General features: G+C 39.1%; 1 protein-coding gene across 1 annotated transcript in view; it reads left to right on the top strand.

The window, feature by feature from the left end:
* The first annotated feature begins 2,216 nt into the window (after positions 1-2,216).
* CMTM4 (CKLF like MARVEL transmembrane domain containing 4) overlaps positions 2,217-21,964 on the top strand; it is a 32,134-nt gene continuing 12,386 nt past the window's right edge. The window contains exons 1-2 of the mRNA XM_063313019.1: positions 2,217-2,462; positions 18,134-18,310. Coding sequence (XP_063169089.1) covers positions 2,277-2,462; positions 18,134-18,310 — 363 coding nt within the window. The 5' untranslated portion in view covers positions 2,217-2,276. The remainder of the gene's footprint in view (positions 2,463-18,133; positions 18,311-21,964) is intronic.

Genomic DNA, 21,964 nt, shown 5'->3' with positions numbered 1-21,964 from the left:
TCTGATCCTAAATTGTGCAAGAAGAAGTTCGTGATCTGAACTACAGTCAGCTCCAGGTCTTGTTTTTACCGACTGTATAGATGTCTGCCACCTTTGGCTGCAAAGGATGTAGTCAATCTGATTTCGGTGTTGTCCGTCTGGTGAAGTCCATGTATAAAGCCGTCTCTTAGGTTGTTGGAAGAGAGTGTTTGTTATGCAGAGTGAGTTGTCTTGGCAAAATTCTATCAGCCTATGTCCTGCTTCATTTTGTTCTCCCAGGCCATGCTTACCTGTAATTCCAGGTGTCATTTGACTGCCCACCTTAGCATTCCAGTCTCCCGTGATGAAAATAACGTCTCTTTTAGGCGTGTTGTCCAGTAGGTGCTGCAGATCCTCATAGAACTGCTCTACTTCAGCTTCTTCAGCATTTGTGGTTGGGGCGTATATTTGGATCACTGTGATGTTAGATGGCTTGCCCTGAATTCGAATTGAGATCATTCTATCGTTTTTTGGATTGTATCCAAGCACTGCTTTAGCCACTTTACTATTAATTATGAAGGCTACTCCATTTCTTCTGTGGTCCTCTTGTCCACAGTAGTAGATATGGTGGTCATCTGATGTGAAGTGGCCCATTCCAGTCCATTTCAGTTCACTGACGCCCAGAATGTCTATCTTTAATCTTGACATCTCACCAATAACCACCTCCAATTTGCCCTGGCTCATAGATCTTACATTCCAGGTTCCGATGGTGTGTTGATCCTTAGAACATCGGATTCGCCGTTCACCACCAGCACCGTCGGCCGCTAGCCGTCCTTTCGGCTTTGAGCTAGCTGCGTCATCACGTCTGGGGCTAGTTGAACTCATCCTCCGTTCCTCCCCAGTAGCATTTTGACCATCTTCCGACCTGGGGGTCTCATCTTCCAATGGTATACCGACATATCTCTGGTTGTACTGATCCATTTAGTCTTCACGGCAAGAATACTGGGGTGGGTTGCCATTACCTTCCCCAGCGATCGTATTTAGTCTGACCTCTCTGTCATGACCTTCCCGTCTTGGGTGGCCCTTCACGGTTTAGCTCATGGCATCATTGAGGTGCTCAAGCTCCAGCACCACGACAAGGTAACGATCCTTTGCTGAAGAATATCTAAAGGACACCCTTGATATTTGGAAATTTTGAATTTATTGGACCTGAACACCCTAATTTAAAAAAAAAAAATACCCTGCATGGAACTGCCTATATTCTCAGACGCGACCTTAATAATTCTTAGGTCCTTGGTTAAGACTTGAATTATTACATTTTCACCAGCCTTTGACTGTGAATCTAATTGTAGATTACCCATAGAAAATAATAATAATAATAACAACAACAACAACAACAACAACAATAATAATAATAATAATAATAATATATGTGCCATCAAGTCATCGACTCTTAGGGACCACAGGGATTTCCTCCACCACCACCACCATCATCCATGAAGAATATTATTCATGGAGAATAATGTGGTCACTAAGAGCTGAGAACGACTTGATGGCACATAATCAATCTATTATAATTACTATTATTGGAGGAAATCCATGTGGTCGCTAAGAGTTGAGAACGGCCTGATGGCACATAGTCAATCTATGATGATGATGATGACGATGGGGCTTCGGGTGGTCTGGCCTTGGGATCATCTTCCCGCCGCTCGCTCGCCCTTCCACAGGGGAAGCTCCCCCGCCCAAGCCGTGATGCGCCCCCTCCCTTTCGGAGCCCCCGCCTTACCTGTGCAACGGCGGCGCTCTCCCTTCCCCCGTCCCCCTCCGGCCGCCGCCGAGGATTCGCGCCCGGAGACCCGCCGCTCGGACAGGCGGGCGCTCCCCGGCCGGGGCTCCGCGCCCAGGGGCGCTTCCCGCGGGGCTGCCGCCTCGGCCCCTGGTGCCTGCGCCGCGGGGCGGGCTCCTCCCCGCCTCCGCCCTCCCTTTCCGCCGCCGAGCGGGAGGAGCAGCGGTCGAGGCGGCAGCCTGGGCGGGAGCGGCTGAGGGCGAGGAGGCGGCCAGGCGGGAAGCGGCGCCGGGGGGGCGCGCGAGGCTGCTGAGGCGGGGACGACGCGGCCGCGGGGCACGCCGGCGGGGCGGGACGGGGCCGGGGCCGGGGCGGTCCGCCGCGCTCCGGGGACCGACATGCCGCCGCCGCCGCCGCCGCCTGCTGCTCCGCGCTCCTGCTGCTCAGCGGCATCGCCGCCGCCTCAGTCGTCCTCTTCCTCCGCCGCCGCCGCGTGAAGCGAAGTTCCCGGGCCGCGACCCCCGCGCTTGCCATGAGGAGCCCCGAGGACCTGGAGGGCTTCGACGGCGAGGCGTCCAGCACCTCCATGATCTCCGGCGCCAGCAGCCCCTACCAGCCCACCACCGAGCCCGTCAGTCAGCGCCATGGGCTGCGCGGCCTCCGCTGCGATCCCGACTACCTGCGCGGCCCCTTCGGCCGCCTCAAGATCGCCCAGGTGGTGGGTATGCCCTGGGCCGCCGGGTGCCGCCGCCGCCTTCTCCCCGGCGGGGCAAGCGAGGACGGCTTCTGCCCCGCTCCTTTCTTCTCCCCCAGCCCCCCCTCCAGCTGTGTCCGACGAGACCCCCTTTCCCGTCCTGCGAAGGACAGATTGGCCTCCAAGGTCCAGCAGGGGGTTGGGGGGGGTCCCCCCTCTCTGGTGGTCTCCCCCCTTCTCCCCCCCCTTGCCCCCTTCCCAAGAACCTTGATGGCGACTTCCATATGTTGCTTCAACCTTTTGTGCTCCTGCTCTGTTTACATTATTTCCTAGGAACATCTGGCGCCTGGGAGCCTCTTCTGTGACATGGGGGTTGTGGAGGAGGAGGAGGAGGATGATGGGTGTTCAGGTCCAAGGTATCTGGAGGGTGCCTGCTTGGGGAAAGATGGCTAGTCTCTTCCCCTTTCATTTTTTTCCACCTGGGCCAACCTTTGCTTCGGTGACCCCCCCCCCCCCCTGTTTTTGTGGAATGGCCTTGAAGGCTCCAGATGTCTGGTTTATCAGCCCAGTTGGTCTGTCACAACAGATGGAAAGGAATGGGCACATTGCAGGGCATCCTAAAGTGTTAGCCCGATTCCTTCTGACCAAGGAGTGGATTGCTGGGCCCTTTGAGCTTGGTAGCATGGGTGGTACCCTTAATCGTTTGGCAGAGATATGCTATAACTGGGGATGCTGCGAAGGGGGAAGAAATTATGGGGATCATCCTTGCCCTGTGTTCACACTTCCCATCCTTTGTCGGAAGAATAGCCTGTGCTGTATTTTTGGAGTGTGTGTGATGGGAATTGTTGCCCAGTGCTATGGGAGGGTACCACGTTGGATAAGACTCTCCTAAATAGTGGAGTCCCAAAACTAACACATGTAGAGAATGCAGGCCATGTATTTTCGCCTGTTTCTGTGCCTTTTCTCTGGCCCATCAGTATGGGTGAGGTTGTCAGTCTGCAGAGGATGAAGTATGGTAATCTACAAAAGCTTCTGCCACAAATCTGTAGAATTACAAGGATTCTTTTGTTGGTTGTGCCCAAGCCTAGCAGAGCTGGGATTTGGGGGAACTCATATTCCATTTGAAGATCTTTGGAGAGGGAAAAAGGGATTATATATAGCATATTACTTTTCTTCTTCTCTTCATGCTCCCCTTTCCTTTTTATGAACAACTACTTTAAGGTGATGGGACTCTCTGTATATTTTGCTGAGGATACTGGCGTTTCGTTTGTCTCCCTGGTGCCTCTTATTTTTTTTCCCCCTAAAGAGAACTTTATGAAAATGATCCATTTTCCTTTCTTCATTCTTCGTTCCTATAGTTTCACCAGTATTTCTTTTCAGGTTTGGTTCTGTTTAATTAGGGAGCAGTTTGGCAACAGGTGACATTGTATATGGTTATTTACGTTTATCCAGTTTTGCAAGGTCATTCTTTGTAACTGGGGAGAAAAAAAGTAGGAGATAAGATATCCTCTTCTGACCCTTTATCTCTTACCTCAAGGTGTGTTCCTAGTGTGTTTGCAATGTCTTTTCCTCGTTTTGATTTAGCTGATAGATCTATTCATGCCTTTGTTTCAGTTTGCATAATATAACCAAGAAAGTGCTTATATTTTGGCATACAGAAGTGTCTGCTCCCCGAAACTAGGTAATTTCATGTAGGACAATCCTATGTTTATTAACTCAGAAGTCTTTTTATGCATAAGAGAACTTACAGCATTGCAACAGTGAAATACGTGGGTCTTTTGGTCTCTGTTACTGTTTCATTTGGAATGGAAATATGTGAAATTGGAAATACACAGAAAATGTGGCTTATACTGTGTCAGAGAAATGTGAACAATTGTTATCTTTTATGTTTTTGTCTCTAATTTTAACAACTGTCATCTCATATTGCTCAGGTGACTCCTGTTTATGTATTTAGAAGTTTTATACCCCATTTGGTCTACAAAATTCCTCAAAACACTTTTAGAAAATTGGTGAAAAACTTATACTAAAGTTGCTGTACTATAGTACAACAAAACACAAAAGCACTGAAAGTAGGTCTAAAATTAAAATATTCCAAAACTCACCTTTCAATTCCTCCTGCCCCGAACAATTGAGCAACAGCATCTTTAATTGTATTTAAATGTGAAAGTAGAAGGCAAAATAAGCTTGTAGTTCAGGTGGGGTGGAGGTGTTGAAACTGATGTACAGTACTAACTTCCACATAATACAAATGTCAGTGAGAACAGCAGAAGTATGTTTGAAAAGCCACAAAGTGATTTATTGTAGATTGTTTTTGATGGCATAAGGTGTGGCCACAGAAATAGCTACCAGCCTAGACTATTAAACATGAAAAGTATTTGATGTGATATTGTATGTTGAATGTACTGTACTGTAATTGTTTTCTTTTTCTGCCTTGACTGCTAGTTTGTTGATGTCTTAATAGCTTTAATTTTTTCATTGGTATCGGAGATTTACATCTTAACATCTTTGACGTATGCCTCCATCATACATCTATTGTGAATGGCCAAATTGGGAAAAGAAAATGGGTGTGGGCTGTTTACTGACCTTGGTCTGGCTAGAGTTTCTTTTGTGTTGTTGCTTAGGTGCCACAGTTCTTATCTCTATGTTTGAACACTGCAGTTCTGATATCCTAGTTAAGTGTTTTTAGTGGCATTTCAAGAACAGAGAGACAAATCTCAGGGACACAAAATTGTGCTTTACTACAATTGAGCCATGATTTGGCATTATGTGCATAAACAGTTGCGACTTGGGCTTACATGTTGCAGCCTTCCTTTGTACTCCATGACTGGAATATTCTAACAGCAGCAGCAAATCATAGTTTGGGCTTGAGCTCGGTGTGCACAAATCATAGTTTGCTGCATAGAGATGTAATGGCAAACTTTTTACCGTGAATCTGAGTTAGAAGTTTCCAGCAGCATTTTTTAATAAACAAGACTGCAAACTAGATGTTCCAATCTATTTATGTCAGGATGACCTGAATTTCTGCATATTTTATGCATTTAACCAGAGGACTTTTAAGGATGTATTTTCCAGAGGCAGCTTTATGAGACATGGAAAAAATTCTGGGTGATCAGTGGAATTTGTCTAGCATGGGAAAGGCACCTAGTATGATTATATGGGAAGGAACTATGTCCATGTAGTCATTTCTTTCTATTTCTGTTCTAAGAATGAAACAAAATCTCATCAGTGGGAAATAGCTCATACCACACTGGTTACTAGAAGTAGATTTTGTTGTGATTTAACAAGAAAGTGCTTGTTAATTATTTTATGTTGCGTGGCATTCAAGTAAATATATTACCCAGATACATGTAGTTCTGTTTTTATTTGAATTCAGAGATCACAAGATGATCACAAGCCACATTTTGATATTCCTTAGGTCCCTGATTTATTAGATGGAATGTTTTAAAAAATGCTAACTTTGCAAGCACTTCAAAACAATTTGGGGATCATTTCTGATTGGAAGAGCTGTCATGTACAACTGTAATGCTAACATTTAACATTAGTCTGGGCTTGGGCTGCCATTTGAGATTTTAAAGTCATTTCTGTGTGTTTTGTCTAAACTCAACCCCACAGTAAAAAATTAACAAACAAAATGTGAGATGAACATTATTCAAGATAGGTGTTTATATATTACTGTATTTTAAAATCACAGTTATTGGGCTATTATTATAATCCAAAAAGGGAAGCACAGGCATTTTCAGTAATTAGATTACATCAGCAAATGACACATGAGCAATTGTTGTGTTGTCTTTTATGTTACAAGGTTTATTGTAATTTACAAGGTTTATTGTTATTTACAAGCTTTATTGGTAGATTTAATTTTGTAACTTGTTTCTTGATAATATCTTCCCCCAGTAGTATTTATTTACATTAAACTTCTAAAGTTTAGTTATTTTCTGACGTTTGATGGTAGCTGAACATAGATACTTTCTTTGTGAGAATTCCATTGATTAGAGGTTATGATATTTTTAATGAATCCATCTCTGAATCATTCTCATGCTTTCCATCAATACCCTTTTGACTGTTCACATGTTCTGTTTCTTTATCTTCAGTCCTTTGCTTTTCTAACTCTTTTACAATACAGATACATACTGTATGTATGTCTTCTGTGTGTTACAAAATCATGCAAACTGTCTGAACCATGCACATTCAGCAGATATTTATACATGTTTGCTCATTTGACCATGGAAACTATAAAATACAGGCTTTGTGACTGCTTTTTTAAAATAACATTTTGGAGCTCCTGATGTTTTGTAGTTAAATATATCACAACAAATGTATATATTGTCTCAATGTTCAAGTTAGCTTATCTAAGCTAAATTGCACCTCTTAGCTAATTTAGAGTATAGGATTTCAATTCTGAACAGTAAACTTGATACTGAAATTTTTCAGGCACAAGAAAAGCTTGCTGCTTACAACAGGACACATTAGGATATAAGAAATGTACATAGATATTCTAGTTACGGTCGATTGCTGTAGTGTTTGGAGAACGGTCATGTTTTCTATGTAACTTTCTGTTCTCTAGATTCATTTGTAGTTTTGTGTATAATTGCAAATAGTAGTTTCATCTCCCCTTTGTTCAATTTGTGGAACTTGGGTTCTTTTGGAAAATATTTACTTGAGGCCCCCACCCCTCTGTGAATATATGGTGGTGCAATATATATATGGTGGTATTGCACTTCAGGGTGCTCGGTGACACATTATTGGCAGGCAGTTTAAACACAGTGTGGGAAGTTTGGGCACTTTAGGGAATGTGAAATGTTCTTTAAAAATTCAGACAGTGGAAAAAATTTTTCTTTTTGGGGCATAATTTGAAACATTTGTGTGGCTTTGTTTCAACCAAGGGTAGAAGGTAATTTTTTGAATTGCTCTATAAAAAAAAGTTGAAATATCCTGGTTCTGTCTGAATTACAGCCAGCAGCTAATATTGGAGTAGTTCAGGAGTTCTATGCTCTTATCAGTGTCATTCTCTTCATGTAAATTCCTTAAAACAAGTCATGTTCTATAGGTAGTGCCAGTGGGTGCCTGTTTTGAACTGTTAGCTACAGGTTATTTGGTAGAAGAATACTATTGCCAGTATTGAACATATTGAAGTAATTTGCCACAGAGTTTTTCCTTCTGTGCCCATTTTGTGTGTGTGTGTGTGATGGAGACAGTCCAGGCCATGGCGACCTTGGCTGGCAAGGTATTCTCATTGTCATTGTCCCATTTGCATGGTCTTTTAACTGCAAATAAGTAGAATCCTCCTTCTTGAAGTATGCATTCTGTACACTTAAAAGGAATTCTTCCTAATGGGAACTATGGAAAGGCACATACTGTACTCATGTTAACTGTGCGAGGCCAAGATTCTTATCTATTCAGCAAATCCTTTATTGAAGCTCCTGTTGAAGGAATGGACAAGAACTGTACTCTCTTTATGCATATGACCTCTCTCTACCTCTTTTTAATGGATTCAGTACTGTCTACAATTTCCAGTACGATTGAATCAGTATTGGAATAAGTGAAAGAATTAAAAAGAACAGCTGGATCATTGTCTCTGTAGGAATGATGTCCTTATAATATGTTGCTTCTGCAGGCTTTCATTATAATTGGTACTTACCTAGTTTTGAGGCAGCGGAACCTGTGTCCACCATATGGTTTCAACTTCAGCCTTCATAAGATTATGGAAATTGTAATCCAAAATATTTGGAAAGCACAAAGTAGCCTACTCCCATTCTCAGAAATCAGACTTACTATAGACAAGCTTGTGCTAATGCTTTTAAATGCCATGCCCTTGTAAGTGCTCCCCTGAGCACATTTATTTGGTTGATTGTATTGGAGATTTTAAGACCACACTACATAATACTTTTTGGAGTATTTCTGAAAACTGTTAGGGAGGGAACAACAATTCTGAAACAATAACTGTCACATAAAACGTTTTAAAATTATGTCCATAAAAAAAACATTTTCCTTCCTAAATACTTACAGAAATCTAAGGGTTATGCTAAAGCATTTTGAAGTGGTCAGAGTGGGGGCCAGTTGCAGATTCAGGCGGAGCGTCTGTGACTGGGAGGCCCTCAAAGGGACTTTTGTACAGATTTTAATAATTGGGCAACCTCGTAAAATGCATGATGTTGTATATTTTCTTTTTTGCATTGTTTTGATATATTATTTTTGAGGATTTTTCTTTTATTCTATGGTGTTTTGGACTGTTGGCCACTTAGAGCCTTCAGGAATGGACAACATAGAAATAAAGTAAATAAACGAAATAGCCATTTAGAGCTTTAAAGGTTAAAATCAATGCCTTGCATAAAAGCACGTTTATTTACTGTAGCCTTTGAAATATATTCTTGTTACATATGTTTAGCGATTGCTCATAGTTGTTGTATTTTTCAGCTTTGTTACATTTAACATGTTTTGGCTTTCCTGTTTGCATTGTTTGAAATTTGAGAGTAAGCTGCCTTCATGGGTTGAGCTAGTTGGTATAAATTTTGTAAATTTAAAATGTGAAAAGGTGGCTTAGCATAGCAAGGATATTTGAAATTCTTTAAAGAGGTTGTAGGAGTATTAGCTGGAACCATTGAGCAAGTAAGGCAAGGAATAGCCAAGTATTAATGCTACTTTTCACTGCAGTAGACCATTTTGTATTTACGCCCAACTCCACCCATCTTTGCATACATTCTGTTTATAATGTTCCATCTGTTCACTGTATTTGTACAGTAATTTAATAGTCACCTCTATTTCTGTTTTGTCTTTTTAGTTCAGCTCAACAGTTGGTCAGGATGTATGTTGATTGGTTTGATTATTTAAAACATATCACACTGGTTCTTAAAAATTTGCTGTAGCTGCCTGTTTGTCACTGAGCTAGGGAGGGTGTTGGTTTTGATGTCAACCACCTTAAACCACTTAGAATTTAGTTTTCTATTATCCCTGTGAACTGAATTTGGTTCTAAAGGCCCCTCTGGTTATATTGTCACTCAACCAAGTTTGACCTTCTTGGTGATGGAATGCATGCCTTCTTTAGAATATTTCTTCTCTTTGTGCTTTGACTGGTACTGATGTAGGGTATTTTTTTGTGTAAAGTGAAAACTGTTTTTAGCCACAGACTTCTTAATATGGGGGACCCTGTATTAGGAAGAGACAGTGGAAGGTTGCTTTTTAAAACCTTATTTGACAGCTGTTTAATTTATTGTCTCTTGATTGTATATACCGATTATCTTACCATGAGGTGAGATAGAGGGATTTTATAAATAATAAAAAGTGTACATTTTGATGCTTACTGATGTATGCAGGGAATGCTATGTTGGGAAAGTGGCAGAGAAGAAGAATAACTAGGAAGAATAGCAAGGATAAACATGTGTCACGAAAAAAGCTTTGCATATTACTTTGCCATGTCCTAAGGTATTTATTTTGGGGAAAAAGTATGACAGTTCACACTACTCTGAATGTGCTTAATGTTCCTCAGGATATATCTTCCACAAACAGAAGCCCACAGAAACTAAGGTTACTATTCTCTTCTCTATAACCTCTTTAGAGTCCACATTTGTTGCATGTCCTGCAACTCCACTGTTACAGTTTCTTTCACCTTTCTCACAGCATTTGTGTCTGAATTTTTAGAGTTCTACCCTGGTGTCTGTTCACCCTGTTGCAATTAGATAGTGCCTGGGTGCTAAAACCTTTTTGTCTTTGTGTTCAAGGCATACATTTTTTTTTCCATATTATTCTTTTCCATTTTGGGGAATTGCTTGTGAAATTCTTACAGAATTTGTTCCTATTAAGTGTTGTACTGCAGGGAAAGAATGCAACATGCATTTGCATCAGTGGGTGGATCATAACCAGGTGTTCTTGGATGTTTATCCTCCTTTGCTTCTTTTCTATCTCCTTCCTCATTCATTCCTTTGAGGGAACTGGCACTTTTGATAGGATTTATGGGCTCAGTGAAAGCAAATTATTAACATTAAGAAGGTGTGCCTAATGAACATGAACTAAAAGTTTGGTTCTGTTCTGAACACCTCTTTTCCCTGTTCAAGATCAGTGGTGTCATATGATTATGCAGGAAATAGTATTTCTGTGAAGAACACTTTAGAATTAGATTGTCCAATTTTTTTACAAATGACGGAAATATTTTTTTCTGTTTTGAATCAGGAAACTGAAAAAGTAGGTAGAGACAAGGCACTAGCACATATGGTAGTATTTTTAAATATGCTAGCTTGAATGTGTGAAACACCTACAGACATACTCATAGCAATTAATGCACCTTGGAGAAGAATGATGAGTGTCATTATGCTGGGTCCCCTCATTCCCCATCCATCACAGCCATATACTGTATATGGAGAATTGTGCTTTTGTGCTGAGGCTTTCTGATTATTCTCATTAAGAAGAATGAAAAGGAGATAAAAGATGAGGGGATGACTAAAATATGCTGATGTTATCTGGATCTTCTGTGAAATTTCTCTAAATAAAGTATATGCTAAAATGTCTGTCTGGAAAGAGTCTTTCATATATTATTTGGCAAGTTTCAATGCTCCTTTCTTCTCATTTCCTAACTGAAGGGCTATATTTAACTTTTTTCTTTTAGTTGGCCTAGCGCATAGCTTCCTCTTCTTTTGCTGTCACTCCATCTTCTTGCAGCACGGTCATTTTTGTAACCTATTAATTGTCCTTAATTAGTTTGTTCTTAATTGATGCCATGTAGTCAACAGCTGAGCTTGGTAGAAGATGCAATTATTTATTGCTTTTGACTTTTGAGATGTGATGCTTCTGTAGATTGGTAGCTATGTAATTAAGAACTTGAATCTTCAAATTATGACACATCATCCTATAATGCCCCCTGGACATGTTTACAACTAAGCAGAATTAATTACTTTGAGAACCCTCAGAGGAAACAATGCCTTCGATTTCAGTGTTGTTGCACCAGTGTGAGAAGGAGGGGCGGAGGAATCTGTATTCTTCAAAAGTCAGGATATTTTGTTACAGTACAGTAAAAGCTTAAAAAGTCTTGAAAGGCATGAGTGATGATGGATATAACAATTCGTGTTTTACAGAAGTGATCTATCTGTGTGAAAAATATGAGGAACATGGCTTTTCTCATGCAGATTCAAGTGATTTTATTCTATCATGTCTTGGGCCGAAGCTGGGTGGGATTCCATGATGATTTTGGATAGGAATTTTATTGTATTTAGTTACAGTTTATTTTAATTGTACTGATTTGTTCTACTGTTTACCCCCAGTGTCTGTTGGAAATGTAGTAGTGATGAATAGACATTCTGTAAAATAAATGAATGATTTTTTCACACCTTTTCCTTATTTAAACATGATTTTTGAACATAGGACAGTGCCAAGTCTGCTAATTTTTGTATAGCTTTTTAGAGGAGAATATTGTACGCCTTGCTTGCATTGTTGAAGCTGTAGCTCAGGCCTCAAGCACAGAGACAGAATATTTCAGATTGACCTTTTCCATATAGAGGAATGCCATAAAACAAAACAGAAACTAATAACTTTAGTCAAAGATAGCGTGGTGCCTGTGGGTACCAGTGTGCCCATGGACATATCCCTTAATGTCCAACAGGGCTACCTGCCCTTGCTGACTTTTTAAAAGATTTTTTAAAAAAGCTTTGTGCCCAGAAAAAGGTGAAAGGTAAGCTGGGGAGTGGTATATAACACCACCACTGGGGTGGGGGCTGGAGGATATGATGGGGAAAAACAAACTGAAAATTCCCCCAAGTTGGTTGCAAAATTCTAAACATGCTGATAGACTTAAAGAATTTGCCATGGCTTGAGTCTTTGATTTTTATGCCTCCCTCTCTGCAGCCGTGTTCCAACAGCAGACATCAGGAGTCTTGTTACTATATTCAGCATAGCAGAACTTTTTTTTACAGTAATTTCCATGTTGTGTGAGTGCTGTCATAGTTAGTTCAACCCTAGGTGAAGCTCAGTATCATTGGTTTCCTATTATGTTGTTGAGCTATCTTTGTGCTGCATTTCCCACCTAATCTGGGCTCTGTAATTATCTGAGCTTGGTTTCATGTACCATCCTTTAGAATTGCAGACTTTGTTCACTTTCATCTGTTCATCCTGAGGCTGAATCATTTTAAACCTGGACAGTCAGTTATTTGTTGGCTTATTCCTTATCTTTGCAGCTGTTTATCCTTAAGGGAGGAAGGAGACCAAAAAATGCTTTTTGGATGCAATTTGTTTGTGGGCTTCTTGTACTTACCATGCTTATTTGGAAGGTCGTACTCCTGGTGAAAGTTTTTATGGATTTACACTCTCCCTACTCATATTTTAAAACTAAATGTCTTTACAGCAATGATTCTGGTGTTTAGCTAAGCTAAATACTGCTGAACAAAGAAGTGCACATGTGAGATGTATTGCATTTCATTTGAACTGCTGATACATGTACTGAATATACAAGGATAATATTGAGTTGTTTTTTTAAAACTCTTCTAATTGTTTTATGGAATTTCTGGCCTGGTCCCATGTTTATACTTATTTTTAGAAAGTAATAATTTGTTTTTTAAATGATGAAACATTAATTGAAGCATGAAATCCACCCGATATTTGTTTTGGAAGAGATCACCGGAAAAAAGCAAAATCTCTCGGAAGCCAAACATTTCTAGTTTGCCTTTATCAATTTAATTTTTGTTCCTTTCTTTGGCCTAATGCTTTCAATTTCAAATTGCTTTTAGAGCTGGCATTAGAAATGGTGGTGCAACTTAAAGTGCTTGCTAATTTGTTTTTTGGGTGTTTTTTTTTTTTGTAGGACTGACTATATTCTTAGTGTTGTGGCTAGCCGTTTTATTTTTTTATATTCCTGTTTTTCCAGTATGTCAAGACTGTTTTGTCTTTTAGAGCATGGCATCTAACAGAGTGATCAGACTGAAGATTTGGGATTCCTGAGATTGTGAATATTTTTGAGTTGTTAACATTCTTATTCTAGTGCCTTCCTTTTAGGTCACGCTGTGCTCCTGATTATTCCCTTATTAAAATTCTTGCATTCTGGCACTGGTAGTTGGATACTAGATAGATACTTCGACAAATCTTAAACAAGTCTGCTGTTTGAAATGAAAGCTTTTAATTTAAAATGGGACTTGCTTTTTCTTTATTCTAATTTCGTTTGGATATTAAGGTAAAATATGGCTTAAAATTTATTATTCATTACAACAACAACAACAACAGATATATCAACTCAAATCAAACCTTTATTATGGCCTTTAGGCCAGAGAACACTACAATAAAAAAACACTGGTATTTATTAACAAAACTAAAAAGTAAATGTAAAATACAATAAAATTACATAAAAATTAATACAGCAAGAATAATACAGAAAACAGTGGCAATCACCCACATTTGTACTAGGAGGTCCTAGCTCTGTACATGGTATTCTGTTCTCCAAGAACACTGAGGTAGATTAGACCTGGCCCCAAGTCACCCGGTGAGTTTCTGTGGCTGCTGGTAGACTTGAACATGAGTCTTCTTGGTCATAGTCCAGCACTGTAATCATTAACCACAGCAGTGTGTCTTAGACTTGTGAGCTTCCCAGTCCCCTTATGAGTGGCTGCAAGGAGGTGCATGTGTTTGGACTGGGAATACACAACCTAACCACATCCTCCAGATGTTTTTAATAGAACTGTACCATTTCTTGTCACTGCTGTCAAAGTTGGCGGGAGTTGAAGTTCAAAATATCTGGAGGGTTCCAGCCCTGTTTCAGTGTAACTGTGAGCACAGCCAGACAATCCACCAGTCCTTGAGCTGGCAGTAAAGTTTGCTAGCATCACATTTGCTATCCTGACTACTAAGCACTATTTTGCCTTAGTCATGAGGCTGGTTATTGAAAGGATTTGCCGGTGACATCACTGTTGCCCAGGGGACACCCGAGGGGGCTCCTTTCATGTTCCTGTTATTTTCCCACCGAAGTGGTACCTATTCATCTACTTGCATTTGCATGCTTTCAAACTGCTAGGTTAGCAGGAGATGGGACAAGTTGATGGAAGCTCACTCTGTCACGTGGCTCGTTCTCTCGGGTTCCGAACTGCTGAGCTGCTGACCTAAATGGTCCTCTGACTCAGTGTCTTAACCACTGGGCCACCGTGGCCCCCCATTTTGCTGTTGATGAAAAGTAAAATCAGAGGGTATCCAACTTATTAAGTACATCCCACCAAGCACCCCTATATGGCACATATTCTGAAACATACAGTGTGTGTGTGTGTGTGTGTGTGTGTATTAAAAGAACTGTTTCTGCATAATGGCCAGTTTCTTTAACTTGCTTCATTGCCTTAGCGTTTTTGCTAATAAAATTTCACACTGTAACTGCATTGCAAACAGTAGACATGCTTCCCCTGAAAGTGCCATATGTCTCAGATGAGGAAAATAAGGTTTTCTTTCAGAATGTGTGGAAGGCTTAGACCTCTTGGTATGGACTCCCCCAAGTTGGAGCCCTCCAGATCTGTTGTGACTACAACTCCTAGAAGTCTCATACACTTTAAGGGGTGCCAAGTTGGGGAAGGCTGCATGATAAGGCCTAACTACGTTATATCTTAGGAACCCATGTACATGATGGAGGACTTTGCAGGTAGAACATAAAAAAGGAGAGTTCAGTACATAATTAATCATTGAGTACTTCAATGAAAAAAGAGTTTCCTTTTGGAAATTCAATACTTCACTGATAGTCATATTATTGAAAATACACATTTTTGTGCTCTTCAATATAGAAAATGCATCCTTCTTATAAGGAATGAGGCCTACTTAGTATTAGCCAAGTTAAATCAGAATAATACATCTAAAGCTGAGTACAAGTGAGAGATTTGATGTTAAGATATACTTGGGGAGTTCTAAAGGCAATTTTCTCTCCCTTTCCCCATCCCTGTACTGTGCTGTATTATCACCTTTAGCATGTCACAGGATAAAGTAACTCCTGTTAAAGTTTTTGCTCAAAGATCATGAATATTCTTCAGTAGGAAAAAAAGTTGATTATTTGGTGGTTTTTCACAATCATGAGTAATTATGTCATTGAACGACACACACAATAAATCTTTTTATGGGCTCCTTCAGATAAACAGGAAGGCTTTTTTTTAAGCAATCATGATGGAGGCTTTTTTACTGCTTTTATTGCCCAATTTATCAAAAGATAAAATGCAGCCAACTAAATAGGCAAAATGTAATGGTAGCATTCTTTTTCCTTATGAAAACTTCTGTTGAGGTTAAATTTATACTTCAGTGCATTCTCTTCATTTTTCTCAGATGTTGACAGTAATACTTCGTTAAGATGATTTGCCAAAATGGATCTGGTGCTGCTTCAATTCATTTTCTTTCTTACTTGCTTTGGTGGAGTGCGGGGCCAATTCCAAAGTTCAAAAATATGTGCTGCAGTGTCCTTTGCAATAGGACAAAATATTTGGGAAAAGTTTTTTTTGGCTGTTGTTCTTTGATCTACTATAGTTATAAAAGAACTCATTGGCTCTTGAAGAACTGAAACTATTTGGGGGAATTTTGCAGCCAATTCCACATTTTATTCTGTACCACCAGTCTTGTTTTGCAACATGGCTGGGGTTATTTCAGCAGTAGGTCCCTTTCTTTGCATGACACAAATGCCTTGATAATTAGCATGAACAGGGTAAAATTGGTTAGTGGTTAGATTGGCCCAAACCTTGCTGGCCTTTAGGAAGTCCCTGAAGACATGACTGTGCCATCAGGCCTGGGGATCCCATGGATGCGGAGAGCCTGCAAGATGGCTGTATTGTCCATGAGTTGTAAGTTGGCACTTTCCCATGCTTTTATGTTTTCAGTTAATTGTTTTAATTTATTTATACCAATTTGTTACTGTTTGTTTAACTTGTGAGCCCCCCAGAGTCACTTAAGTGAGGTGGGCATCTATATAAATTGAAACAAACAAACAAACAAACTAGTTACAAGGTTTGTGTGATCATAACAATTATAATAATGAATCTTATGTCTTCCAGATTTGTGAGTGTGAGATACAAATCTTACATTCCTGGAAAATGGACTATTCTGGCTGCAGTTTATCAGATTAATATTCCAGATCTGAAGAGCTGTAGTTTGGCTGTTCCTGATTTATTAATATGTTTTAAAACTCTGCTGGCCATGTTATAAGAATAACTGCTCTATCTGCCTGAGATCCTCTCTGTCCTTTACCTTCTGTCCTAGATCTTGTTTCCATGGAGTTTAATGGGATGGATTATGACTGGGTGTATCATTCTTGCATTTGGCAGATTGCTTAAGTATGAAATAGTCCGGTGTTTCTTGACTGTGAGTTGGTGAATTCATGTAGAGTTTTGCTTCCTGTGGGCAAAGTGGCATGAAAGCAAATGAGGGATACAGTATTGAAGTCAAGGATGCACAATTTTTTCAGGGCTGGGATTTGAACTTGTCCTTTGAGTAGCATATTGGAAACCCTACTATAAAACTAGCGGGCAAGCAAGAAGAAAAACTAAATTTGGTTTTGTTTAATTTAAATCATTAAAATTATGCTGGATAGCAACTTGATGATAACTACAGCCAAGACACTTGGGGAATCTCAGGTTGTGTACCTCTGGCTTAAGTGCTCATTATGGTGATGCCAATTTAATAGTAGGTAACTATGGCTAAAATATGAAAATTAATGCCTCTTGTACTTTGACTATTGACCTCAGTCCAAGATAGAAAAACAGGAAATGGATCAATGACAATTGTCTATTTTCTCTATGTTTAGGATTTAGTAATTTTAAAAAAAAAATTAGAAGTAAAATCTCAGTAATCCAAGTTTATCGTTTAAATGAGGTATTTTTTTTCTGTCGGTAGTGATTAGAAAAGTTATTACTGGATACAGCACAGCTTATGTTGCTTAGAACAGGGTTTCCCAAACTGTGAGGTGTACCTCCCTTGGGGAGGTGCAGACAGAATCCAAGGGAGGTGTGAAGAATCTTTTAGTTGTACATTGTTACAAACTTTTCCAAAGTTTCATTGCATTGTTTTCATTAATCGTTTGTGTTCATTTTGGTGTTTGGATTTTTAGTGGAGGTATGTACATTAAGATTACACTAAAGGGATGTGTGATGGCAAAAAGTTTAGGAACACCTTAGAATGATTTTACAATGTTCTTCTAGTATGAAAATCAGATTATACCTTATTTTGACAACCAAGTGAGGAAGGCTGTCCAATCTATCTTTTTTTATCAAAGAGAATACTGAGGAGATACCAGATTTCAGGGAACTCTTCCTCCATAAGTTTTCTATGGAAAGAAAAAAAAAGCCATGGGAAAACACAGTTATAAAAAGGAGATTATAATGTCTGCATCCTTCTTAAATTTCATAGATGTTCAAGGTGTTTGGAAACTTTTGCAAGAGAACACATTTCACTAACAGAATTATTGGTTTAGGCTCTTTGCATTGAATTAGATTTGGAAGCATTTCATAGATTCCCCATTAGTGCCATTTAATAGATTTCCAGTATATACTATCATTTATCCAGTAAGCTGTAGATGAGTGTGCCTTAAGCTTTCAGTACTATAGTAGCAAACTAGCTTTGGTATATCTTGTATTGAATTCTTACTTTAAATCATGAGTCTTACTGAAGTTGTACTGCACGTTCTTAAAGTATCAATTCCTCAATGAATGTTTCAGGATTATTTGTGACTATATTCAAAAATTTACAATACTATTTTCCTGTTTTTTACATCTTAGGTTTTGGCTTTGATTTCCTTCATCTGTATAGAGACCATCATGGAATGTTCCCCTTGTGAAGGACTTTATTTCTTTGAATTTGTCAGCTGTAGTGCATCAGTAGTTACTGGAGTTCTATTGCTTATGTTCAGTCTAAATCTCCAGGCAAGGATACCACAGATCAACTGGAACATTACAGTAAGTTCTCATCCAAACCTTTACTTTATAAAAATAGCTGAATAAACATGTGAAGTTTAGATTTTAAACTCTGATTGCCTCATACAGAAACTTGAGATCTTACTAGAGCTGTATGCATGAAGTAGAGGACATGTGCTGCTTTATATTCAGTGTGGATCCCCGCTGGTGTAATAATGTGTTATGAAATATTGTATGTTAAAGTATAGAAAGCTGAAATTGTGTCTGACAGCATTTTCCCTCCTGCATAAGGCAGGGTTTTCTTTAATGTGGTTTTAGTTGCTCATGACTGAGGAAAGCACTTCGAAGTTTTCTAATCACTTAATATTGATACTTGGTATTAGAATGCAATGCGAATTGTGTGAATTAGCTCTGTAAATCAATAACTATTAATAGACACTAATCTATAATGGAGCTACATTTTGGAATTGATCTATTTTTTTCAGTGTGGAAGTAGATTTTAATTTATTTTCTGCCCCACCTTCTTGGAGGAGTGAGGTTATAACCTTCTTTTAGTGCTAATCCTGTACTTAAAAAATAGCGTGAAATATAGGCTAATTTTCAGGAGATTTCTCTTAACTTTACTGTATCACCCATAATTTATTTTTTTCCTTCACTTGTCCTCTCCCATGCTTGCTAATTGTATTAATGAGAGTTTGGCAAGTTGGAATGCACGTTTGTATTAACTGATAAGCCAGTGAATACTTTTTCCCAGCATTGTAGAATAAATGGCACCCTCAGTGTTACAGGTGTGCTGAGAACTCATGAAGAATAAAAATTACGTGTTGCAACAATTTATATAGGCATCAACTGTTCAGTGGCAGAAATCACTAATCATTAATCACAACACTGTATTTTGGGGTTCTCTCTGTTTCCTTTGTCTATGTTTTTTGATAAATATACTGTATGTTTCTGCCTAAAGAAAGAAATGTAGTAGAATACTATTTTTGGCAGCAGTGCTTCTGTTTTCATATTGGGGAATTACATGCCTTTTAAATTATTTTTCAAAAGCATAGCTTATAGAAAGTGAAGCATGCAAATGACTCAGTTGTGCTATGCTGGAAAGAGTTAAGAACTGTGTATTGAGGGAATAAGTGACAAGTCATCTTTCAGACTAAAACTATGTTTAGTTTTCCTATGATAATTAGTTAAAAAACAACAGTGGAAACTCCTTAGCGTTACTTCACAAATATAGCTCTACAGTACAAGAATGTATGCAAATAGTATCAAAGAATGTAATGGCCATGTGAAAGCATTTTTATGATGAGTTTATGTTCACTCATAAAAACTTGTTTTAATCTATTGCAAATACCCAAAATATTTAATGTAATTGCAATTGGTATAGAGTCCTCTTCTCTGCCTAGTGACTGGTTAGAATGGATCTCTTTCAGATAGTTGGAAATGATGAAGGAATGCTTCAGTTTCTGAGATTCGGACAAACATAGATTTGACTAAATGTTACTGCAGTGTGTCTTAGCATGGGATCGTTCAGCAGGGGTAGTCAAAATGGGTGGAAAAAAGTCGTATTTCACCCCAACACTAGCCATCATGATTGCTGCAATTTAATATTTAGTACAAACTGTGTACCGTACAAAACATAAAATGGTGCTTGTTTCTTTTCAAAAGATTTACAGTTTAAATAAGGCTCAATAAAGACTAGAAAGCCCAACCCAGTGATTGAAGAGGGATCAGCAAGTACTGTATTTGTGATAAAGAGAGGGCTAAGAGAAGTCATAGCATTTAATATCACTGTTGCAATAAATTAATTTTGAGAGGTCTGAGAACGAGAGCATTGGTTTGGCAAGAGCAAGGCTGGTCTAGGCATGAAAAGTAGGTGTGAAAACTGTAATAAAAGAAGTAAACTGTTCCTTGCTGTAAGCCAAGCAGAGCATTTTTTTCTTGAAATAAATGTTTTTTTGGAGGGGGAGATATCCATATTTTTGAGTGTTCTGAAGTTACCTAACAAACAGTTAACTCAGAACCTAGGATTGTCAGGCTTTAAGCCTGGCACTACTATACATTTGTACCCTCCATTAAAGAAGTAGATAAGAACAGAATCATGCTAGGTAAGATGGTTTTATTGCAGACAGAAAGAAGCCATACATATGCAGAATATCTGCCTGCTGCAGAACACAGAAATAAAATTCTATATATATTGCAGCCCCAGGGCTTAAATTGGAAACCTTTTCCTTTCATTTATTGAGTCAATAGCTTTTTGGCTGTTCTTTTCCCAGCCTTGAGATTGGAAAGCACCTGCTCTGTATATATCCAATGGTTCTGTCTGGTCTGAGCAGTGCTGATATCTGCCTTGCCCATTTCAGTCCTTATAGGTTGATAGATTGGGACAAGACATCTCAAACGCAAAGTTATTGAAGGTAGTAGGAGTCACTTTTTCACATCTGACCTCTTTATTACAATTGGTTTACTGAACACTTCTTTGTCTTTCTCAATAGAACTTCAAATAGCTTTTGTGCAGGGGAATATAAAGGGTAGTTCCAAGTAGAAACTTGTGCTATTATATTCTGGTTTTGGCTAAATCTGCTTGCTCTTGGCTTGTGTCTAACAAAAACACAAGACCCATAATTGCCTAGCATACAAGAAAATCAGGGAGTCTGTTGAGTTTTAAAATATTTTGTGAACTGCACAATCAGCTTAGCCCATCTCTCCCCACCCAAGTTACAAATTTTGTCATCTGACCTTTTTGCCTGAAAAATTAATTGTAGCAGTTCTATCCTTTGCATAATTAATGTATTGAGATAAATTTGCTATGAATGCCCTCATAGCAAATACCATGTCTGTGTGTGTGTATGTATATATAACCAGTGTAACCAAATACCTTTTCTTTACATCTCAAAATTACAGGGTTCCTGAAAGAGAAAATGGCTTGTTTTTTCAGATTTCTAGTTTCCTTCATTTTGTGTGTGAAATAAAGATATTTTTTTCCTTCACCCATCTAGAAAGAGAAGAACTTACTTATTTCATCTGCAACTAAGCTATTTAAGCATTTTGTGTATTTCTGACTTGAAAGACCAGTTAATGCTATGACTTTAAAACCTGGAAATATTTGGTATAAGAATGCATAAGGAGATGATAACTAGAAATACAAATATGTTAGAAATAAAAAAGAAGATTTAGAAGAGAAAGCAAAATTGTGTGCTAGAAATGCTACCATACCTTTCAAGCAAATGACACTACAGGAGAGAACCAAGTCATATGGAAGATACAGAAACTAGCATATATCCCAAATGACTTCAAATATATTCCTTGTCCAATAGTCAGTTTCTGAAATAGCAAGTAAAGCAGTGGGATGGGAAGAGGTTCTTTTCAGAAAAGAATTTTCAGGCTAGGCCATTTAGAAGTGTATTGCATATTGTAAGCCAGCTCTCCCCAACAGGCACCATCCAGATGAATTAAGATGCAACTTCTATCCTGGCTAGGAATTTTAAGAGTTGCAGTCCCATTATATCTGGACAATGCCAGGTTGGAGAAAGCTGTGGTGAGCTATAATTAAATGAGTTCCTTGGTTTCAAATAAGTCATTCGTTGGCCTTCCAGAAATTGCTTTGAGTTTGCTATGACAGTAGCAAGTCAAGGTATCTGTGATGCCTTGACTTGGTGTAGGTAAATCTTAAACCAGCAGATTGTGGCTCTGAGTATG

Source organism: Candoia aspera, chromosome 11, assembly GCF_035149785.1.
Source record: "Candoia aspera isolate rCanAsp1 chromosome 11, rCanAsp1.hap2, whole genome shotgun sequence".
Taxonomy (NCBI): Eukaryota; Metazoa; Chordata; class Lepidosauria; order Squamata; family Boidae; genus Candoia; species Candoia aspera.
Note: the sequence above shows the minus strand (reverse complement) of the source record. Positions and strands in the feature narration are given on the sequence as shown.